Below are 22,658 nucleotides of genomic sequence, written 5' to 3'. Positions count from 1 at the left end.
TTCTGTAATATGATTGGCTGTTGGATTTGTTCTTGTTCTGTTGTTAAAGGGTGTCTAGTCTCTGGCATAGTTACTCTTATATTACTTTATAAAACAAAATCAAATTAAAATAAGTAAATGTAAACTATCGTTAAATGTAGGATAGAGTCTTGGGGTACAAAGACACTGGCAGTGGTAGCAGTGCCCACTTAGCATCTGCAAAGTTGCCCTAAACTCCAGATGACATTCTAAATAACTTCTTTCTTGCCTTTGTGGTATTGACAAACTGGCTTGTGGTTTACCAGGAAAGGTAATCTCTGTGCTGTTTGTTGCTGAGATTTGTCTCTTGCAGCTAGACTCCATTTGCAGTACCCATTTCCTTTGCAAGAAGCTTGCCAACTGACAGACGTTCAGGCTAATGCATTAGTCTAATATCCCAGCTGCCAAGCTCAAGATAACTCAAAACAGCTTTGCAGCATAAACACATCTGAGGTCCAGTATAAGGGTTGATATTGTGAAGGGTTTTCAGGAAGTCTCATAGTTTGAACTCAAATGCTTTTAAACCTAGCTGTGGAAAATATGATTTTTTTTTTAATCAAATGGGTTTTTTTTCCTTTTCAGTTTCAGATGAATTCCACATCCTCTAGCAAATTCCTAACTTAAGTTTTGAATAACGAATGATATGTTTTTACAAAGTATTTTTTGTAGTCTAGTCTATCTTATCTTTTCTGAAAGCAATATACCATGAAACATTTGTTTTTATAATGTGCTGAGAAGAAATACTAAGCATTTAAACAGTAAAATTAAAACAAAACTTACAGCCATTCCAGAAATTGTGATGGGACTTGAGACAACTTTATTCAGCATTGATGCAATCTTCAGAATCAGACACAACTGGATAAAAAAGGATGGATAATGAAGACAACAGGCTGTCAGGACATAGACAAAAAGAGGACCAGTTCAGAAGCAAACTGCTTTGGCCAGGAAGACCTTGCCAGCATCTCTTGATTATGCTTTATTAGTCCCCTATCCCCTTTCTTTGAACTCAGTATAAAGTGTGTTTATGTGCACAATACAAGGATATGAGGGGAGGATGCAAAGTTAGTGATAGAGTGCTTGGGCCATAGAAATTAATAAAATCTGGAGATTATTTCAATTTGGTAGTTTTGTTCCCCAAAGCATTAAAACAAGGTAAATAGAAGAGTTTTAGGAAGTTTCCCTTTTTATGGTCTGAGCAGGTAGACATACCTATATTTAAGTTGGCTTAACAACCTAAGCCTTTGTTTAAGCTGATAACGTTGCCAAACTAAACCAGTTGAGATTAAATTTTCCATGCTGGCCCACGGCCTTAGGCTGAATTATTATGTAAAGTTTCAACAAAACCAGTTCAGCTGTTTCCAGGATCCACGTGAGTGGGAAAATTTCCTAGTTTTTCCTATTGTACTTTTGGAAAGCTGAAGTGCCTCTAAGTGTTCAGGATTGAAGTTTGCCAAAGGAGTAGTCCTATGGTCATGCTGTCGACATGAAGATGCACCCACATGTGTTTGAGTTACAAACTCCTGACAAATGCCAATCGCACAGGTTCATTTGAACTTCTTAGGCTTGCCCCTGGGATCTCTGAACAGTCTATCTCCGTTGAGTGTGCGCTGGGAAATTACATAGGGAGGAATGTTTAAAGCTATAAAAGTTTTTAAAATGCCAGAAGTAAAGTTGCCAACACAACTTTAATTCAGACTCCTTGCATGTATGCATTATAGTTGTCTTTAGTTACGTGAATACATTCTGTTTCCCCTTCAAGACTCTTGTGTCATTCAGTGGGCAGGCAGGCTGGAAAATGAATAAGGCAAAAGGCTGTGAGAAGAGCGAGTTTCTCTCTCTTGCTGAGCCACACATTTTGTACGTTTGGCAGTGTTCTATCATGTGTATACATAAGGAACCTGAATTAAGGTTGCTCTGCCAGTTACAAGCCTTTGCATGATATTGCTTGCTTGTGCACTTTCATCTACATGTGCATCACTATTCTGCACCTGGCTATCTATTGAGTGGACCCTGCCAGTTTGATAGATTTGTGTGGAAGCTCTTTGACACACAGAAATGGTCCCCTAGATCTTAAGGACTCTTTGTAATTTAAAGAAAACTATTCCCACTTTTTGCTCTGCACAGCAATCTGAAAGCTCACATGGAGAGACAAAAATATATATAAATGGTATTTCTGAGCCAACTGCTGACTGCAGCCAGTTAGCTGAAAAGTGACAATTTGTGACTACTGCAGTAAGGCAGCCCAGTGGTAGAATGTAAATCAATTTTCATCTCAACTGAACATCAAAAGTAAGCTGGTTCTTGTATTTGCACCATATGTTACATTTGCGTCATAAAGTTGTGGGGCTCGGCTTGTGAGGTAAGGCAAGCAGGAAATAAATCAATCCTCTCTTGCACTGGTCTCCCACGCTGATGTAACAAGTGATGCCATTTTTCAACAGCATAGCCCTCAACAATAGGTCAGAAAATCCAATTTTAATGGAAGCTTTATTTTGACCATTTATTCATAGTGAGAAGTAAGTATTACTGTGGGGAACTCTCGGTTTGGTGCAAGCTGTTTTTCTACAAAATGATAAAACTGCGTTCTATACAGAGGAGGAAGAAGGATAGAAGATTTATTTTTGGAGGTTTAAATGGAGGCTAATTCTTTTAATATGAGATTAATCCTTAGAGAGGCTTTGGGCACATGCCTTGTTGGTCTATCTATTATCTTCCCCTCTAAATGCAGGATGAATCAATGTTGCAACTATTCATCTGATACCCTTTTTCTCATTGCATTATTCAGATTTGTCAGCTTTCTCAGATGATTAAAAACTTCCACCCTGCAACCCCCGTATACAGACTCAGTAACATTCTAGGCTGCCCCTCATATCCACAAAATTAACTCATTAGTCTATTTGAAGTCCCTCCTTCAAACTTTTTTTTTCTTTTCCGGATATGCCTACAAAAAGCTTGACAACAATTAGGCTGCTGGTGTGCTGAGACCAGTGCTTATCATACTGGCCAACACTGTCTCATTTCCTTGTACTTCCCTGTCTGCCTATCTCCATCTGTTATTACAAGTCTGATATTTACTTTGTAAGCCCTGCGGGACAGAGCTGTCTTGGTTTGTGTCTGTTCTGCACCTAGCACAGTGAGAGCCATATCTAGGGTTCTCAGGTGTTATGGTAATCAATCAATAATTGATTATTGAGCACACTACACATGTGCTTCTGTATAATGCCTGACCTTTCTGTTTCCTTCTTAGTTCCATTAAAAATGTTAGCATTTAATGTAAAGATCATATACGGTTAGAGTCTTGACTTCAGCCTAGCCCTGTGTACTTGCTCAACAGTTGCAACAAGATGAAGCAGTCCTATGAACATTTCTTAGATTTAAAGTCAGATACTGGACACAGAATTTGGGTGAAGACACCAACTCTGGAATTTGTTCTTTTCATTGGACTGCTAGAGCTAGTGTTGATTTGACCATTAGAGCAGTGTTTGGAGGGTTTGCTTTTTTGGAGCTGCAGAACACTTAACCTATCAACCCTGCAGTGTCGCTTCTTCCCTGTGCTTTGCAAACATGGGATAGCAAGGTCAACATCAAGCTCTGCTGTTGAGGTTGACCATGCATTAAGGGCCTTCTCTGAGGTGCTGGCCACTGAGAGAGGAGGGTTATCTGGCTAGTAAGTAACTTAAACTCAGGCTTGAGCTGCACTCAGAAGTTAGGTCAATCTAGTTATGTTGTTCAGGGCTGTGAAATACATGCCTCTGACTGACATAACATAGGCACAATTGCCAACTTTCACACGGTAAATAAGCACCATGACTTTCACAATAAGCCAAAAATCAAGCTAATCCCATTTCAAAACAAGTCCAAAATAAGCTAATGTCTAAGAACTCCAACACTCTGTGACTAGATCCCCGCAGCGTGCAGTCTGGGACTATGGTGGGCCCGCTGTGCACCCCTGACTCTCTCCCAGCTTTGCCCCTACTTGCTGGGAGCCATTCAAAAAAAGCAACAAGCTGCAAGCCAAAAACTAGCCAACAAGCAACTCACAAGCCAATTAAACCAAAAAATCCCAATTTCTACATTTTTTTTTTTTTTGTGGGTTTGGCTTGTCTGTAGCTAGGTCAACCTAACCCCTAGTGCAGATACAGCTATGAGTATTTCTACACTGTGTGCAAAACAAAACAAGAAAAAGAAAAACCTCTGTAGCAGCAAATCTGTGAGCCCAGGTCAACTGACTTGAGTTCACCCTACGGTACTAAAAATAGCAGTGTAGACATTCCACTGAGGCTGGAGCTTGAACTCTGAGACCCTCCCCTTTCACTGCTGTGTTTAGCCTCCTAACACAAGTCCAAGTCACTTGACCCGAGAGCTAAGACTTGCTGCCGTGGGGACGGTTGTGTTTTGCAGTGTAGATGTACCCTCTGTTGATGGAAGAACCCATTGACTTGGCTAACTTTGGAAAGATGATGTTCATACCTAGATGGAAAAAGATGCAAAAATCCCCTACATCGGTGTCGGCTGTGTCTATATTACAAGGTTATGCTGGCATAGCTATGGTGACATAGCTATGCCAATATGGTCTCTGTAGTGTTGACTCACCTTCACACTAGTATATATAGGAGCTCAGTTGTACAAGATATTGGTTTATCAGTCTTCATCCAGGGTGTATTGTTCAAGCCATTACAAGAATAGCTCAGTGCAAATATAATATGACTGCTTCCAGGCCCAGGAATTCATGGCAGTGATCAATGAAGTAGCCTGTGAACTCACTTTAGCATGAGAATACCCCAGCTATTTTTGCGGTGTTGCAGAAAGCTTAATTCGAAGTTTCCAGAGTTATCTGGTGCTGCCCGGTGTCTGCTCAAAGGATTAACCAAAGGACTCACGCAGCCATCATCACCCTAACATCTTATTGCCTCACAATCCTTTATGTATTATTTACCCTCACAGTAACCCTGTGAGGTAAGGAATTCCCTTTTTTTTACATGGGGATTGAGGCACATAGTCTCAGTGACTTGCCCAAGGTCACATGGGAAGTCTGGCAGAGTAGGGATTTGAACCTGTCTCTCCGTAGTCCCAGGCTAGAGTCCTAACTATTGGATCATTCATCCTCTCTGAGGGAGAGAAGTCAGGAGATGCATTCTGAATCTCCAGTACTGGGAAATGCTGACCAAAAATTCTGAGCTACAGTGCCAGAAATTATGTGTATAAAAGGCAATGGTTCTGAGCAGTCATGGTTGTCTAAATCTGTAAGTAGGAAGCAGAATGAAAGAAAACCAAGAGATGAACCTTCTAATAGTACGGCCAGAAGAACACTCAGCTAATGTTTCTGCAGATCTTGCATATTGGGAAATGTGAACATTACAGATTGGCAAATCAGAACTCTGATCTTTACAAGAGAGCACAAACCTTCCTCTGAAGGATCAGCTGAGCTTTGGAAGTTTGGCTTCTTAGGGTATATCTACTCAGCAAAGACGAACCTGTGACAGCTGAATCGGGCTTGCGGGCTCAAGCTGCAAGGCTGTTTCATTGCAGTGTAAGCTTCCAGGCTTGGGCTGGGGTCTCGCATTCTGCACGTGATTTCTGTTGAGCCCAAGTTGGCTGGCACGGGCGAGTTGCAAGTTTTTCTTTGCTGTGTAGACATAGCCTTTTATTCAGATACTCTCACTTTTTGGTGCTATTTTCTATCCTCTACATCTGTTTCAGTAAAGAGGATCTTGAAGAAATTATCAAGAAATATTTTTTCCCATTCCCTATTTGCTATCAATTATTGACAGTATACTGTGGATGAGTTATATTTTAAAACACACATTTGGGCAAAAGGCACAGGTTTTAGCTGTGTTTAAAGAAGCATTGCAACAAATAACTGTCATAGCATCTTTGCACCATTACCTACTTTCCCTACCAAAAGCTGTAAAGGGCCAAAATTAATACTTTAAATAACTGAAGAATACTTAAATGTTCAGCTGATAAGCTGACAGAAATGCAGGCACTTAGAATTCTGGCCATGGCTTCATGTTACTGTTTGCAGTCTTCAAAGTCAAACTGAATTCATGCCTCTTAAAAATGGCAGAAAATCGTGCTACGGGGGAGGAAATAAACAGAGATGTACATAAATGCCACTTGCAGCTTATTTGCTGTTTGGATACTTGTTTTATTTGTTCGGAAACCCTGAGACGTGGAAACCCTGCCAATCTTATCAGCCTTCTGTTCTGTCATTTTTTATTGATTTGTTTTGGCACTCAGGTTTTATTTAAATATAAATTAAGGTAGCCGGAATTTCTACTTGGACTGCTACACTCTTCAAAATATTGTGTTGTCCCATAGACTTAGAAAATGTACAGTATGTAGTGTTCTCACAGTTAATAGGTTACTGTTTCTGACAGGACAAGCTTTCTTGCTTGTTTAAATAAATCTTTTGACTTTTCAGTGAATTCAAAACTTTAGTACCCTGTTTCCTGTTAGTATGTGTTCTCCAGTTCATCTTACGCTTTTGCACATGTTAACTGAGCTGTACTTTCCCTTTTTAGATAGTACTTAGAGAGCATCCTGTTCAAAATGTCATTGCTACCTTCACTTTCTGTTGTCAGCCAGAATCTGAGAGGACCGAGAATAGAAGGGCTTTAATGGTTCAAATTGCATATGCTTTACAAATTGCTGGATATGGGCAGAAACCTAAGTTTGGCATGTTCATAGTGGAAGACAAGGTGGAAAAGGCAACATGATTCATGTGTTGTGAATGAATGCATGGGAAGGCTGAGTTGGGCTTCAAGACATCAAAAATGCTGCGTATTCTAATAGAAAAATTGAAATAGTTAAGTATCTTTTTTAAAAACTTTCAGAAATATAAAACTATTAATACATTATATTAAATTAAATGCTAGCACCCTATTACAGCTCTTGTAGAATTGCAATTCAGTAAGTAATTTATTCTTTTATAATTATACCCTTTCCATTTTGCCTGTAATGGCAGTTAGGGATAATTAATTTATAACATCCTACAGGAATTATATTGTTCCAATTTATGTATAGTTGTTTTCATAAAATGTATGTCAGAATATTAAGTTAAGTACAATATGAGTCACACATTTAAGTAATCTTAATTAATCTATTACTCTTACTGTATTTCTCATGAATGTATTGAACTTTGTTGCCTAATTATGCAGATTCAAGCATTTTTGATGAATTCATTAAAAAACGGTTACCTACCTTTTATAACTGTTGTTCTTTGAGACATGTTGCTTGTGTCCATGCCAATCTAGTTGTGCGTGTATCCATGTATGTGGTTATCAGAGATTTTTGCCTTAGTGGTATCCGCAGGGTCAGCAGTGATGTATCTTTGAGTACCGTGCTCATGCATCGGTGTATCAGGCATCGCCAACCCTACATCCTCTCAGTTCCTTCTTGCCAGCAACTCTGACAGAGGGGCAGGAGGGCGGGTAATGGAATGGACATGAGCAACACATCTTGAAGACCAACACTTATGAAAGGTAGGTAACCATTTTTCTCCTTTGAGTGCTTCCTCAAGTTGGTTCCAATCTAGGTGACTCACAAACAGTGCCAAAAGAGGTGGGCTCAGAGTTTACAGTCTTGCAGCTTGCAGCGCTGCCCTGCCGAATCCAGCATTGTCCCGGGCCTGCTGGGTAAGCGCATAATGGGAGATAAATGTGTGGACAAACAACCAGGTAGCAGCTGTACAGATCTCTTGGATCAACACCTGACCCAAGAAGGCCGCAAATGATGCTTGCTCTCTAGTCAAGAGTGCTTTGACTATCGCCGGTGGAGGCACACTCACGAGCTTGTAGCAGTGTCGAATGCAGGCTGTGATCCAGGCCAAGATCCTTTGAGCAGACACCGGGCAACCTTTCATCCTGTCTGTCACCGCAACAAACAGTTGCAATGGTTTACAGAATGGCCATGTCCTGTCGATATAGAAGCCCAGCACCCTCCAGATGTCCCGGGCATATAACCTACACTTCTCTTTGGATTTATGAGTAAGAAAATGTCCTGGCTGGTATGAAACTGGAAAACTACCTTCCACAGGAACACCAGATGCTGATGCAGCTGGACCTTATCTTAGTAGAACACTGTATAGGGTGGTTCTGACATAAGTGCCCTGATCTCAGACACTCTGCGGGCAGATGTAACCGCCGCCAGGAATGCCATCTTCCAGGAGAGAAGGAGAAGAGTGCAGGAAGCCAAAGGCTTGAAAGGAGGCCGCATGAGCCTCGACAGCACGAGATTCAAATCCCAGGGAGGGACAGGATACCAGACGTGAGGGTAAAGACGCTCCAGACCTTTCAAGAACTGGGCTGTCATGTCATGAGCGAAGACCGACCTGCCTTGGAACGGTGGATGGAAAGCTGATATAGTGGCTAAGTGGACCCTGATCAATGACCGGGACAAGCCCTGAAGTTTGAGATGCAAAAGATAATCCAGGATCACCTGCAGTGAGGCTTGCTCAGCCCGGAGGTGCCAATCCAAAGCCCAACATGAATATCTTTTCCACTTTGCCAGATAAGTTGCTCTGGTGGAGAGCTTTCTGCTACCGAGGAAGACCTGTTTCACCAGATGGTGTATTCCCGCTCTTCCGCATTCAACCATGCAGTAGCCATGCTGTCAGATGCAATGCCTCTAGGTTCGAATGCAGAAAACTGCCATGGTCCTGGAACAGCAGGTCTGGACAGAAAGGGAGCTGCAGCAGCGCGGCTACCGAAAGGTCCAGCAGTGAGCCGAACCAGCGCTGGCGAGGCCACTAGGGGTGCTATCAGGATAAGTTTTGCCCTATTCTGTTTGATCGTCATGAGGACTCTGTGGATCAATGGTACTGGCGGAAAGGCTTACATCAGGGCCCCTGACCATGAGTGCAGGAAAGCAGCTGACAAGGAATCTCTGTCCATTCCCCGGAGTGAACAGAACAACATGGCATTTCCTGTTCTGGCAGGATGCAAACAAGTCCCCCTGGGGAGTTCTCCACTTTCGGAAGATCATAGTGGAGCGACCACTCATGGCTAGATAAAAAGGTCCTGCTGAGGCAATCTGCCAGCACATTTTTGGGTCCAGGCAGGTGCATGACTATCAGATGAATGGCATGCCACACACACAGGTCTCAAAGGCCAAGAGCCCCTTGGCAAAGGGCAGACAACTTGGCTTTGCACTGCCGGTTGATGTAATAAATGGCGATGGTATTGTCCATGAGGACCTGCACCACCTTGCCCCTCAGGCTGAAAACTGCAAGGTGCAACCAGCACCCAATGGTCCAAGGTGACTCGGGACCAGGCCGAACGAAAGGGACGAAGAGGATTGAGGAAAGAGTGGGGTGGATCCTGGAAAGTGACTGGGACATTGCTCTCAATTGCACCCTCAAAATGAGTGCTTGTGGCCCCTGGGGTGATTTTGCCAAGCCAGGCTGCACAGGTGAGTGGGAGGAAGAAGGATGACGGTGGTTGAAACTAACATCTCCATCTCTTCTCCTTGCAGATCCTGGGCAAGACTGCTAAGGCCTAGTTGGTGGGGGCGGCTGGAACTGTTTTCTCACAGGCCATGGTGAACGCATGCCCAATGAGAAAAGGGAGAGGCCTGCGGTCTGAAGCCAGACACCGCACCTCATAACCACTGCCAACACTACTACCCCAGCCAGAAAGTCAGCCACGTCCCACGCTATCTGGAGGGAGCACCAAGCTGCCGTAATGCCCTCCTCTACAAAGGTGCCAAGTTCCTGGGCCAAGCACTGTGGGAGAGACTCCTTGAATTTACGGAGGGCATCCTATAAGTTACAATTGTATTTCCCTAGGAGGGCCTGATGGTTCACCACTAGTATGGACTGGCAGTTGAACAATTTTTTCTTCCAAACAGGTTCGGTCTTTTGGCCTCTTCATTTTTGGGTTTGAGTTGGTATGGCCTTGTTTATCTTTTTCATTGGCCGCAGAGACCACCAGTGAGTCCGCGGAGGATGGATGTAAAGGTATTCAAACTCTTTGACCAGGACAAAGTTTTTTTCTTTTCAGTCCTTTTTGAGGTGGGAGGGATGGATGAGGGGATTTGTCAGAGGGTCTTGGCAATCTTGAGGACACCATCATAGAATCATAGAACTGGTAGTGCGACATGGGCCGAGATAGAGGCTGACAGGACAGTAAACAAGGTGTTCGCCTGCTCAACCATTTCCTCCACCTCCAGGCCCAAGTTCTTGGCCACTCAACGAAGCAGGGCATGATGTTCTTTAAAATCATCCAGCAGGCTTGCCCTTGAGGGTCCCACAACCGCCTCATCCGGGGACAATGATGGTACCTCTAGGGAAGGCCCCAGGGCATCTTCCCTCACAGGGGAGGTTTAAAGGTGGGCACAGTTTCCTTTGTCTCGACCTCCAAGCATGCCTCGTTCACTGAGTCCGGTGCTATCCGTGCCTCCAGCTGTTGCTCTGAGGTGATGGCCAATGAGCAGTATGAAGGGAGATTGACTATAACTGTCGCTCCCCACACGTGCTGGCCATGCTTCCAAGTTGGCACTGTTGATATCCATGCAGCCTTGGGTACCCATTTGCACTGGTGCAGGCCAGGAGAGGGGCTGAACTGCGCTTCCATGCCGGAGAAATCCCCTTCCGGTGACCACAGTGGGGCTGTCGATGCCTGACTTCGTTTGCTGACTGTCGCCATCAGAGAGCGGTGCTCAGAGCAAGGGGATTGATGGAGGTATCGAGAGAACTGGTGCCAGGGGGAGTGGACATAGGATGGGGAGCACTCCAACGAGGCAGGTGGCTGGGACCTGCACTAGGAGGACAACCAACAGAAGAGTGAACAGTACCAGTAGTATGTTGATCTAGGTGATCCGCATCGAGATGGCAGGGACCGCGATCGCAGTGCCGATGACCAAGGGCGAGCCACAGAGGGTCTGGACTGCAACCACAGAGGGTCTGGACTCCTGCGGCACGGAAGTGGAGATTGCTCCTTCCTCTTGGGGGATCAGCAGCACTTCACTGCCCCCTGAGGGATCTTGGAGGCTGGCTTCCCCTCTTGGGGAGCCTTTGCCAGTTTCTGAGGCATGTGCTGCATCGACGGTGTGGGTGAAGGCCTTTACTCTCTCAGCGCCAGGGGGAGCTTGTTGGTGCAGTTGGGTTTAGGTCCCCTGCTGCTCCCAGGAGTTGGTGGTGTAATTTTCAAGGGGCTAAGGGTCCTGACTAGGGAGGCACTAACTTTTGGTCCGGAGTGGCAAGTAGGTCCCTTGCCCGATGACACATGACCCTTCTTTCCTGGTGCTGGTGAACTGTGCTTCCTAACCTTTTTGGGCACTACCGACAGGGAATGGTGCCAGGTGTACACAGCGCACCGAGGTGCTCGGCAAGTCCTGGCAGGATGGCACAGAAGCCAGACAAAGGGCGGACTCCATAAGGTGAGCCCGTGATTGAATATCCTGCTCCTTCTGCATGCGGGTTAAAAAGGTTTTACGAATTTGACACTTATCTCCACTTTGTGATTCCCCTAAGACCTTGAGGCAGCTGTTATGGGAGTCACTTACAGGCATAGGCCTGTTACAGTCCACGCAGGGCTTAAACCCAGGAGACTGGAGCATGCCCAGCCTGGGGCAAAGTCCCCATTGGGACCCTAACTGCTAACTACACGTAACAACTTCTTAACACTAACTACTATAAACAATTTACAAGGCCCTAAGGCTCCAGGTCGGTAAGATGAAAACCACTAGCCCATGCAGTGCAAGGAAAAGCACTCCCACTAACCACAAGAGGTGGTAAGAAGGAACTGAGAGGGCGTGGGGTCAGTGGTGCCTGATCTGTAGAGTCATGGCACCTACCCAGGAGCATAGTACTGAAGGAGTGCCACTGTCAACCCTGCAGATACCACTAAGGCAAAAATATCCAACCACCGTGCACATGGGCGCACACACAGCTAGACTGGAACTGACATGAGCAAACACGTGAAGAGCTTTATTTATAGCCTTTATCACTCAAAATTAAATAAGAATGTAAACATAAGCTAAACAGATATGTTTATAATAGTGTTTACAAAGTCTAAGTGAACTGATTTCAGTTTAGAGATTGATTTTCACTCCATCAGTTACAATCTCAGTAAATCAGTATTTGGACATAGTTATTCTAGTCTTATTAAACGTACTTTAATTCTCTCCAATACTGAGATGCTAATTGTGATACCAGCCCACAGCTAAAGATGCTTAGTCTTGTGCAGTGCCGATTTGCATCAATCTAAATCTATAAAATGATTCACAACAATTAAACTAAAAGTGATTCTAAAGTTAGAAATACCAGCTATTACTTAAATACTGAAATTTCAGTTCAAAATTGCCTTCCTAGAAAGCATTTCATCGCCAAGCCCTTTCCTTATGTGCACTCACAAAATCCTCTTAATGATTCAAAGCTATTTCAAATGTCTTATGAAATTCAGCAGTAGGGGTAACCACATATCACCTATAATCTCATTTTCCTATGAGATCTTACCATAATCAAATGAAAGGTACACTCTTTAATTTTTTAGCTTATATCTCATTAAAATCCAATTTTCATATAACTGAAAAGCAGTTTTATATGATACTGCACATCACTGAGTTTTCAAAAAATGTGATAGTTTGTGTGCTTTCTTTCAGCTATCTTCTCACTACATGGAAACAGATTCTACTAGCAGTGCTATGTTGAACTACATAGAATGGTCTGGTCTCATTGCTCTTAACCATTTATTAATAATACAAAATTATTCTTAGGCAGCTACAGTGACACTAGTTTGTGAAGGACCACAGGTCATGACTCCATAGTTAAGATCGAGTTCCATTTTGCACATATAACCTCTTTGTTTCACATGGGAAAATACTGTACAGTGAATCCTCCCCAAAAGTACAGCACTTATTTTTTTAAAGCACAGAATGAATTTTCTAACCATTTCTAAGGAGATTTTTTTAATTAGTGTGAGTTAACATTAATCAAAAACTGGATCCATTAAGAAATTTTACATCTCACTTTTGTTTTTCCTGAATGAGTTTAATTAAAATATAACACAGACACTTCAGCCTTTCCATATAGTTAAACATTAATTAAATCTTGAGTACAGGCTGTATTCAAAGAAATTAGGCTGTACTTGAGGAAAGTTATTAATTTTTATTGTATTTAATTATGATGATAATAGGCTACAGAGGGGGTAATGTGAAGAGCACAATGTATTTTTAACTTGTGAGAAGTAAATTATAGAAGTCACCTGAGACTTTTTACCCTTTTACAAGATGCAAACTCCCCTGTTACGTCCTTCCAAAATGCAAGCTCTGCCAAATCAATCAAGAAACCACACTTACTAGGTCACTTATGCACCAGAGGAAACTGACTTTTCTGTGTTACCTAGAACTTATCCATCTCTTCATTTTCACTTTAATTCCTTATTCAGACTTCTGTCTGTGGCCGTCCTTTTCTAGTCATGGCTTAGAGATGAGTTCCTTAATTCTGTTATCACAGGTGCTTTACACCTTTGGTATGCACATAAGCATCTCAATTTTTTTTCTGGGATCCATCCTGCACTGAAATGGCAGCAGCTTGTTTTTAATGTATAAATCCCACTTCGGTCTCTTTTAAAAGACAATCTAGGCCCATAGTCATTTGTCCTCCACTGTATTTAAAAGAGGTTCCTACCACTTGTTTAATTTTATTTACTTGTATTTCAGTTGCATGGGCTTTGACTTCCAGCATGCAGTAGCCTGATAATGATTCTTTCAGGAGAATTTTTTGCCTGTCCAGTTTCTTTTTCTGCTTCTAGATTCCTTGTTCTATATAAGATTTTAGTTAAAAAAAATTACAGTTTTATCATATTCTCTTATTAATATAGGTCATATTGTGAATGTATAACTGTGTACAATGTTACCTCTGATATCAGAGGGGTAGCTGTGTTAGTCTGGATCACCAACGAGTCCTGTGGCACCTTAAAGACTGAAAGATGTATTGGAGCATAAGCTTTCGTGGGTGAATACCCACTTTGTCAGATGCATGTAATGTGGGATTACCTCTAATGTTTCAGTATCTTAGACAGACAAGGTGGTTGAAGTAACATCTTTATTGGACCAACTTCTGTTGGTGAGAGAGACTAGCATTTGAGCTTACACAGAAGAAGAAGAAGGAGATCTGTGTGTAAACTCAATAGCGTCTCTATTTCTCCAACAGAAGTTGATCCAATCAGGATATGACCTCAGCCACCTTGTTTCTCCAATATCCTGGACCAACATGACTACAACACTACTGCATACATCTGTATCTTAGACATTACATAACTTAACACTACATAACAGGTATCTTAATTACTCTCACTTCCTGATTCTATAATATATCAGGAGCTTGAAATTATTTGATTTGTTTGAAATTATTAATATTCCTATCTTGGTAATTGTTTTAAAGAAAACATAGATTTAGCCCTCTGTGATTAAAGTGTAAAGTGCTGTAAGTGCATCTCCATACATTTTCTGTCCTTTTTTTAACTGGAAAACTCAAGTAGACTGTTGGGCAGTGCATTAAAATTAAATTTAAAATATAGCTTGCTGAATCTTCCCGTCATATATAGGCAGTAGGGTTGAAAGAGTGGAATCATACAGTCTGCAGCTTTCAGTGCTGTTGGGTATAAGCTTTCCAACAAAACAGAAAGTATACCATTATGCACTCCAAAGGAGATTATAGTGTATAAAGATCATTTCAGCATATTTGTAAATAAATAGTTCTGGCCTGCTACTGTATCAGATGTAATATAATATAGATATTTAAAGCAAATATGGCAACACAGTGTTTCTGGAAAAAATAATAAACCAATGGTAATTTTTCTGGTATTCATAATATTCAACCTGTGGCTAACAGTGGGAATAGGTTAAAATTGATACCAGTATTGCTATGATGTGTCATTTAATGGGAAAATAGAAACAATTCTTTGAGACATACTCCATAAAAACGAAAAGCTTTCTATATAAACTGCCGGTTACCATTTAGTGCTGGAAAAAGTTCTGATTGTTCACGAAAGAGTTAATTTCCTGTTGCGGTGCTGGGATTGATAGTCAGAGGAAATAGGAGGTACCTGGAAAGAGTTTGTGCAATATTAGCAATCACAAGTTGCCTTTCTGTTGGCTTGCCTTCCCTTTGCTTTGTTGTTTTTAACCAGACTCTCTAATCTCTCCTTTTGCCTCTAACCACCTCCCAATTTCCTGTCCCTTTCTTCCTTCTGTTTTGTGTCCAAAAAATTGGTTGTTTTTCACTTTTCAGTTTGAGTGGCTTGCAGGAAAGTGGGTTAAAATGAATGCCATAGTTGTTTTTACAGTATCTATTATCTTCTGTGTTTCATGCCTTTTTGCTGCTCTTGGTGTAAGTTCCTTATTCAAGAAGATCTTACTTTAAGAGTATTATTTCAGTGGGCCCAAGGAATCTGCTTACTTTTGAACTTTTTAGTATTTATTGTACTTTATTGGTTAATATGTCTGCAGTAATTCAAAATATTCAACTTTAGCTGTATGCTGCTTCTTCTTTGTGAGTATTGTGATCATTTCGGATTTGGATATTTTCAAAGATGATTACCATGTTCTTTTGCCTCATTTACCAAAGTGATATATTCCTGGATTGTAACTGGAAAAGCTGAATTATTTGTTTTGTTTTTAAAAAGAAATTTGGATGAAGCCTTTCAAACCGTAATCTGAGGTCTGTTGCTTCTTCCTCGGAATACTACTTAATATTTGTTTTTAAAAAATCAACATGGTGTACATTTTGAAGAAAATGAAGCAGTATTTCATAGTAATTGTTTATCCCAGCAGCAGTGTAATGATGAATTCTGGATATAAATTATCTGCCAGTGAAGTAACAGGAAAACATTTGCTTTTCTTTTACAGATTGCTTTCTCACAGCACAGCAACTTTATGGACCTGGTACAGTTCTTTGTGACATTTTTCAGGTACTTTTCATTTTAGGCAGATAAATATTTCAACTGTTTTAAGAAAGCTTCTTTTATCAATACACTGATTTATAGTTTATTAAAGTTAAACCATCATCTTTATCTAACATTTAAGTCTAGTGAATTGAAAGTACTACTATTAACATTTAATATGTTTTCTTTGTAAGGTTAAATTAGAGAAATTGGCTACACGTCAGTGCAAGCGCACACCATCCTCTGAATAAAATGAGCCCTTATCCTCAGTGTGAAACAGGTTCATGATGCCATAAGAAGGGAATCAACAGAAATAAAATAATAATCTATTTCCTCTTCCATTCATCTAAAGGGTGTTCTTAATAAGAACATGGGAAGTCTCCAGAAGTGATGAAAATTGGATCCGTAGGATTTCATAAACTGATGTACTGGACTTCCTAATTGTAGGGACTGTTAATACTGTATATAAGCTACTTAAGTAGCACTTTCAAGTAAACATTTCAAAGTGCCTTATGAACGTTAAAGCCTCACAGTCCTTTGTGAAGTAGGTAAGGATTATACATGTTTTACTCATGAGTAAACACGTACAGAAATGGTGTCTTGTCTGAGCTTTTACTGACATTCAGTGGCAGAAGAGTTCATAAAACCTAAGAGCACTGATTTGGCATTTCATGAAGCTCATTTATCGCGGCTCCTATATCAAATTTTTTTCGTAGTGTGGACTACATCTTAAAATAGCGCTGTGAGGACACTTTACAGTGGATGCTTGTTTACAACAACACCTTGTAAGAGCGACGACTGCTTGTGAGCAACATTTCCCCTGGGAACACTTTCTCTGCTGTGAATTGTTGACACTCCCCATAACAGCAACAGTCGCTTCGGTGCAATGTAGCCAAAGGGCACTGATCAGTTCTACTGTATATGGTTTACTTCCTATCTCATTCATGTTGATATGGGGTAAAATCTTGTTCCCATTGAAGTAACTGAGAGGAGTTCTTCAAGTAGCGTTCTTGACGGTGCTCCACTTCAGATACACATGTGCCTCTCAAGCCCTTGATTGGAGATTTCCTGTTAGTAGCATCTGTTCAACCTATGCATGCGCACTATACAACTTTGTGCCACGCTCCCAGGGCATATAGGGCTGCGCGGGCAAATCACCCTCAGTTCCTTCCCTCCAACCTCTGCCTGAGATGGAGCTCTAGCATGACTGCCTTGTGTGTGCCTCAGTGTGTTTTGTAGTTTAGTTCAGTGTTTCTAGTTAGTGTTAGTGGTTAGAATAAAATCAGTTAGATATGAGAGGTTTCATTTTTTCTCCCCCCACTCCTCCTTTTTTTCCTCCTCCTCCATTTTTTTGGTGAGCTTATTTGGTCTGGCTGGGTATGCCTGGCTCACAAGGTTTCAAAAGCTGATTCTCTTGTTGTGTGGCTGTCCCAATCAGCAACAGCCACTCTAAATGTATCCATTGTGTGGGAGAGTCTCTTATCTCCCAAAAGTGTAACTTTTGCCTGGCTCTAAAATCTAGAGCTCAGAAGAATTGGGAGACCAAACTGAAGCTGCTGCTGATGGAACACTCCCTTTGACCTCCTTCCGAGCCGGGTCAACAGACCCCGCACCTTCCACCTTCCCTCCCCCTGCCATTCTTCTGTCTCCAGACTGTGTCGCTTTGGCTAAGATCTTCTCTAGAAGGGAGAAGATCTCAGAGGATTTAGGGAAGGTTCCAAAGCAGAGGAGCTCAGTCACCCACCACAAGGAGCCAGCTCCCAAGAAGTTCTGATCTCCTGCTAGGTTTATAGTGTTGGAGGCCTCAGTCTCTCAGCTCGGTACTTTCGAGTTGGCAGACTCTCTTCCTCTAGTACCAGTGGAGGAGACCCCAGAGCACATCAGAGAAACATAACACTGGCAGAGCCCCAGTACCATCTGCCTCCAGATCAGCATCATCTATTTTAGACTTTACCAATGGTGCCTTCCCACTTGGCACCCTCAATACTGATAAAATCAAAGCATACCCCTTTGGCCCCAATGCTTACGTACTCCAAAGGTATGTTACTGCCCAAGTCAACTGGTGTGTCAGTACCGACCCGCTCGGAGCCTCAGAAATTCCTTTACTCCATGGACTTGTCAGTGTTAGATAAGCTGGAGTCCCCACTGCTTAATGGTACTGAATGACACTGAGTACCAAGATCACAGTCTCTAGATTACGAGTGCTTCCTGCTACTGCAGAACTCTCCATCTTTCTTTACTTGCCCCCACCCCTTCTCCCACTTTGGAGGACATTGAGGAGGATAAAGGAAACCTTCAGTCAGCCTCCTTATCTGTGTGGGGTTCCCCTCTGCATCATTACAGAAACTCATATTCTAACAAAAAGACCCTCAGCCACATGAGGGATGGTGGAATCAGTCCTGGGTATCAGCCCCTCTCCTATATGGGCCTCTCCAGTGATCTTACTGGGATGCTTGGGCAGCTTATTGACAGGAATTTTTCCAGACCTCTGGCTCCACTGCACCAGGAAACTAGGGTCACAAATTCCCTTCTTTTTTTCTTCATCTCCAGACAAGACAGTCATGCCTCTACCATCATCGATGACTGATTATTTTAATCAGTTCCAGGGCCTTGTGAAGAGAGTGGCAAACATCCTCCAGATACTTCTTGAGCAGGTTAAAAATTCACATCACAAGCTCTTGGACATTTTCCAGAGGGTGACAACCACCCAGGTTGTGGTATCAGTTAATAAAGCACTCCTGGATCCTGCAGAGGCTGTGTGGCAAACTCCTTCCATCATACAGCCAACTTGTAAATGGGCTGATAAGAAATATGTTACCTTCAGGGACTCAGAATTTTTGTTTCCCTACCCCCACCTAATTTCCTGGTGGTGGGTGCTGTAAATGAGTCAGACAGAATTACTCCAGATCTACTCCTTATGATAAGGACCAGAAAGGTTAGACCTTTTGAGGTGGAAAGCCTACTCCTCTGTGACCCTCCAGTTTCCTATGACAAACTATCAGGCAATCATGGCCAAGAATAACTACATGAGTTACAACAAGTTTGCTTCCTCAATTGAACGTCTTCCACGGGAGCATAGAGAACACTTCCATGCTGTTATTAAGAAGGATTAGTTATTATCCAGACCCTCTCCAAGTGTCCTTGAATGCCACAGACGTTGCTGCTAGATCCATCTCCACAGCAGTTGTCATGCGCAAGATGTTGTGGCTCCAGTTGTCAAGATTCCTGAGAGAGGTTCATAACATGGGGGAGGACCTCCTGTTTGGTCAGAAGCTCTTCTTGGGAGCTATGGATTAGTCTCTGCACATGTGAAGGTCTCCAGGGCCACACTGAGGTATCTTGTTATATACACCCCTACAAACAAGAGGAGATTTAGCAGGACTCAAACTTCCCAGAGATCGTGGCTGGCTCAGTTCTCTGGTTTTCACAGAACTGCTGAGCCTGCTAGAAAAAGACAAATTCCAAAGGAAAAGAGATTCCCACCCTCCTTCAACTAGTAAACTGTCATCTTCAAAACAGCAATCTTGATGTGTTGGTTGAGGGCTCCACTCCTTCCCCACCTCTAATTTGCAGGCTGCTACTTTCTGCATACCTTCCCGCTTTTGGAGACTGCCTTTTCCACTTATAACAAGACTAGTGGCATATTACAACAGTGAAGTGGGTCATGGAGGTTATAACTATATCTCATCCGCAATCACACCGCACTTACCTATTCCACTTTAGAGAGCCCTCTCATGAGATTATGCTGAGTCAAGAAGTACATTCTCTCCTTTGTTTAGAACCATTTCCATCCCCACACAGGTGGAAAGTAGTTTACTCAAAGTATTTTCTTATACCAAAGAAGGACAGAGAGTGGAGACCAATCTTTAATCTAAGATAACTGAACAAATTGTTAGTCTCAGAAGTTCTGGATGGTGACTGTGACAGATCTAATCCCTTCTAAATAGACAAGAGATTGGTTTTTGGCCCTCGAACTGCAGGATAGTTATTTCCATATAGCAATATGTCCCGTGCACAGGAGATTCCTGCACTTCACCATGGGCCAGGATCATTTTCATTACTGAGTATTTCCCTTCAGCCTCTCTTTTGGCCCCAGTGGTGTTCTCAAAGGCTTTAGTAATAGTGCTGGCTTATTTTGTTGAGAAGCAATTGTAGTCTTCCTGTATCTCAATGATTGGCTACTCCAGGGCTGATCTTTTGAAGCAGTACTAAATTCCACTCATACAGCTCTCTACCTTCCAGGAGCTGGGTCTCCAACTAAACACAAAGTAGTCCAAGTCAGCCCCTGTACAGAGAATACAATTCATAGGAACATACTTGAATAGTTGCAGCCACTTGCTATGATACAGCTGGTGCTTTGCCTCCCCAGAGAATTGTAGCACACTGTACCAGGTCACAAATAGCTTCTAAGTGTTACTCAAAAACATTCCAGTGTCTGAGACACACAGAGCTGCTAGATGGGCTTCAGTGCATATTTTATCTAAACACTTTGCCTTGGTCCATGCTATCAGATCTGACTCAGCACTTGGTTCTGTTGTTCTGGCTTAAGTCTTGGTCTTGATTCTGAAGCTCCCTTTTTCCTGTGAAGATACTGCTCAAGAGTCACCTAAAGTGGAGCACCCCTAGGGACACTACTCGAAGAAGAAGAAAAGATTATTCACCTTTTGCAGTAACTGGTTCTTTGAGATGTTCTCCTATGGGTGCTCCAATACCTATTCTCCTTCCTCTCTGCTTCAGACTGTCCTTGTTGGATATTGGGATTGAGAAGGAACTGAGGATGGTTCACCTGTGCAGCCCTCTGTACCCTTGGATAGTGGCACAAGGTTGTATAGAGTGTCTGTGCGGCCTGAACAGACACTGCTAATGGAAAATCTGATCAAGGGCTGAAGAGGTGCATATGCATCCGAAGTGGGGCACCTATAAGGATGCATATCTTGAAGAACCACAGTTACTGCACAAGGTAACAAATTACTGCACATTGAAATCAGTGGGGCCAGGATTTCACCTATGTGATGTATGTTGCAGCTGTAATTGCTTATATAGAAAAGTAATATTAGGAATGTATTTGGTCTTTGGCTGTCTCTTAATGCATTTTAGTTGCTGGACTGAGCACCATATGGTCAGTCAGCACTCTGCAGGCTCCCAGCAAATGCTCTACTGATCATCAGTGGTCCATGGACCAGTGCTTGAGATCCCCAGGTCTAAATGATACAGTAAAATAGTATTCCTCTGATGCTATCATATTAATAGAAGCAGACTTGAAAAAAGAAGAAACAAACATGAAATATATGCTAACACAAACCTACAATTTAAAAATAAAATTGAGAGTAGGCAGAATTGGAATGTTGATGGTGATGATTTTTCTATAACTCTCAGAGAAGATGATACCATAACATTTTATTAAAAACTTAACATACCAGAAGAATAAGACTATCGAAGTTCACAATAGTGCTGTTTTTCAGTGTTTTCCATCCATCATGTATTCATTCTCTAAGTGTAGCAGTGACTATTAGCCTTCTTTCACACTATATTTTGCTTCACAATCCATATAACATAGTTTATCAGGGTTGGAAGGGACCTCAGGAGATCAACAAATCCAACCCCTTGCTCAAAGCAGGACCAATCCCCAAATGCCCCCCTCAAGGATTGAACTCACCACCCTGGGTTTAGCAGGCCAATGCTCAAACCACTGAGCTATCTCCCCCCGTTCAACCGCATTAGAACAATATGATTCATATTTGCTGTTTAGAGTTAAACTGCATTGAGATTTGTCTTGTTTTTGAAATTCCATGATGGAATGTTAGTCATGGTTCCATAAGTAAGGTTGCAACCAGGCTCTATGATTAAAAAAAAAAGTCTTATTTTTAGCCCCTTATAACTTTGTTTAGCAAAATAGAATTGATATGAAAATTTTCAGACTGATTTTTAAGGCGAAGGAGAATTTTTCTGCCAAGTCTGAAGAAAATTGTTAAAATTGTATTTGAACTACAGGCCATTTAAAAAATGGGGGAAAAAACACCCTAACTTTGAAATTTTGATAAATGTCTAACATTTCTTTGAGTGCCATTGGCACTCCTTCAGATTTCCCATATAGTTGATCCTCCTTGAAAATTAATGCACAGATTGTATTTTTGTCATCTCTTTGAAGGTTCTGCATAATTATTCCCTAGTCTACATCAGCAGCCATATCTCATCCTATTGTCTCCCCTGGTATTCCAGTTATGCCAGTCACACTGTTCAGTTTGTCTTGTTTTGCATACAACTGTCTTTGTGGCGTTTTCCATGCAAACCCCATACGTAGAATGCCCTTCTTTTTCTGGTCCAACAAATCATCATCCTCTCTCCACTAAAATCCTTCCTAAAAGCTCTCTCCTCCAGGGCTGTTAAAAAGAGACAGAATGGTCTATTGGATAGAGTACTAAACAGGGTACCAGGACATCTGAGTGTCACAGTTTCAGGGCAACTGTACCTGTATTCCCCCTCTGTGGTCCCTTGAAGGCACCCACTATTAGGCTTCCAGCTCTGAGTTCCCATCTTTCTTGAGTGGAGGTCTACGTCTCATTCCCACCTGACATGGGGATCTTTAAGGTTGCACAGTTCCCTGCTTGCACTGTGATATCCCCAGCAAGCCAGAGTGCCTAGAAGACCAGCATCTGTGGTTTGCTTTCTTTCCAGAGGCCTATGATCAGTGTATTGCCACAGTTAAAATTTACCACACAGCTCTTTCTAAGCAAGCACATTTATTATTAAGGT

General features: G+C 42.2%; 1 protein-coding gene across 4 annotated transcripts in view; it reads left to right on the top strand.

Moving 5' to 3' along the window:
• Positions 1–22,658, top strand: part of ATRN (attractin) — a 381,873-nt gene that overhangs the window by 157,841 nt on the left and 201,374 nt on the right. For all 4 annotated transcript variants that reach the window (XM_030564553.1, XM_030564552.1, XM_030564551.1 and 1 more), the window contains exon 25: positions 15,871–15,932. In XM_030564553.1, the coding sequence (XP_030420413.1) occupies positions 15,871–15,932 (62 nt within the window). The remainder of the gene's footprint in view (positions 1–15,870; positions 15,933–22,658) is intronic.

The sequence above is a fragment of the Gopherus evgoodei genome, chromosome 5 (genome assembly GCF_007399415.2).
Source record: "Gopherus evgoodei ecotype Sinaloan lineage chromosome 5, rGopEvg1_v1.p, whole genome shotgun sequence".
NCBI lineage: Eukaryota > Metazoa > Chordata > Testudines > Testudinidae > Gopherus > Gopherus evgoodei.
This window is presented reverse-complemented; position numbering and strand designations above follow the sequence as displayed.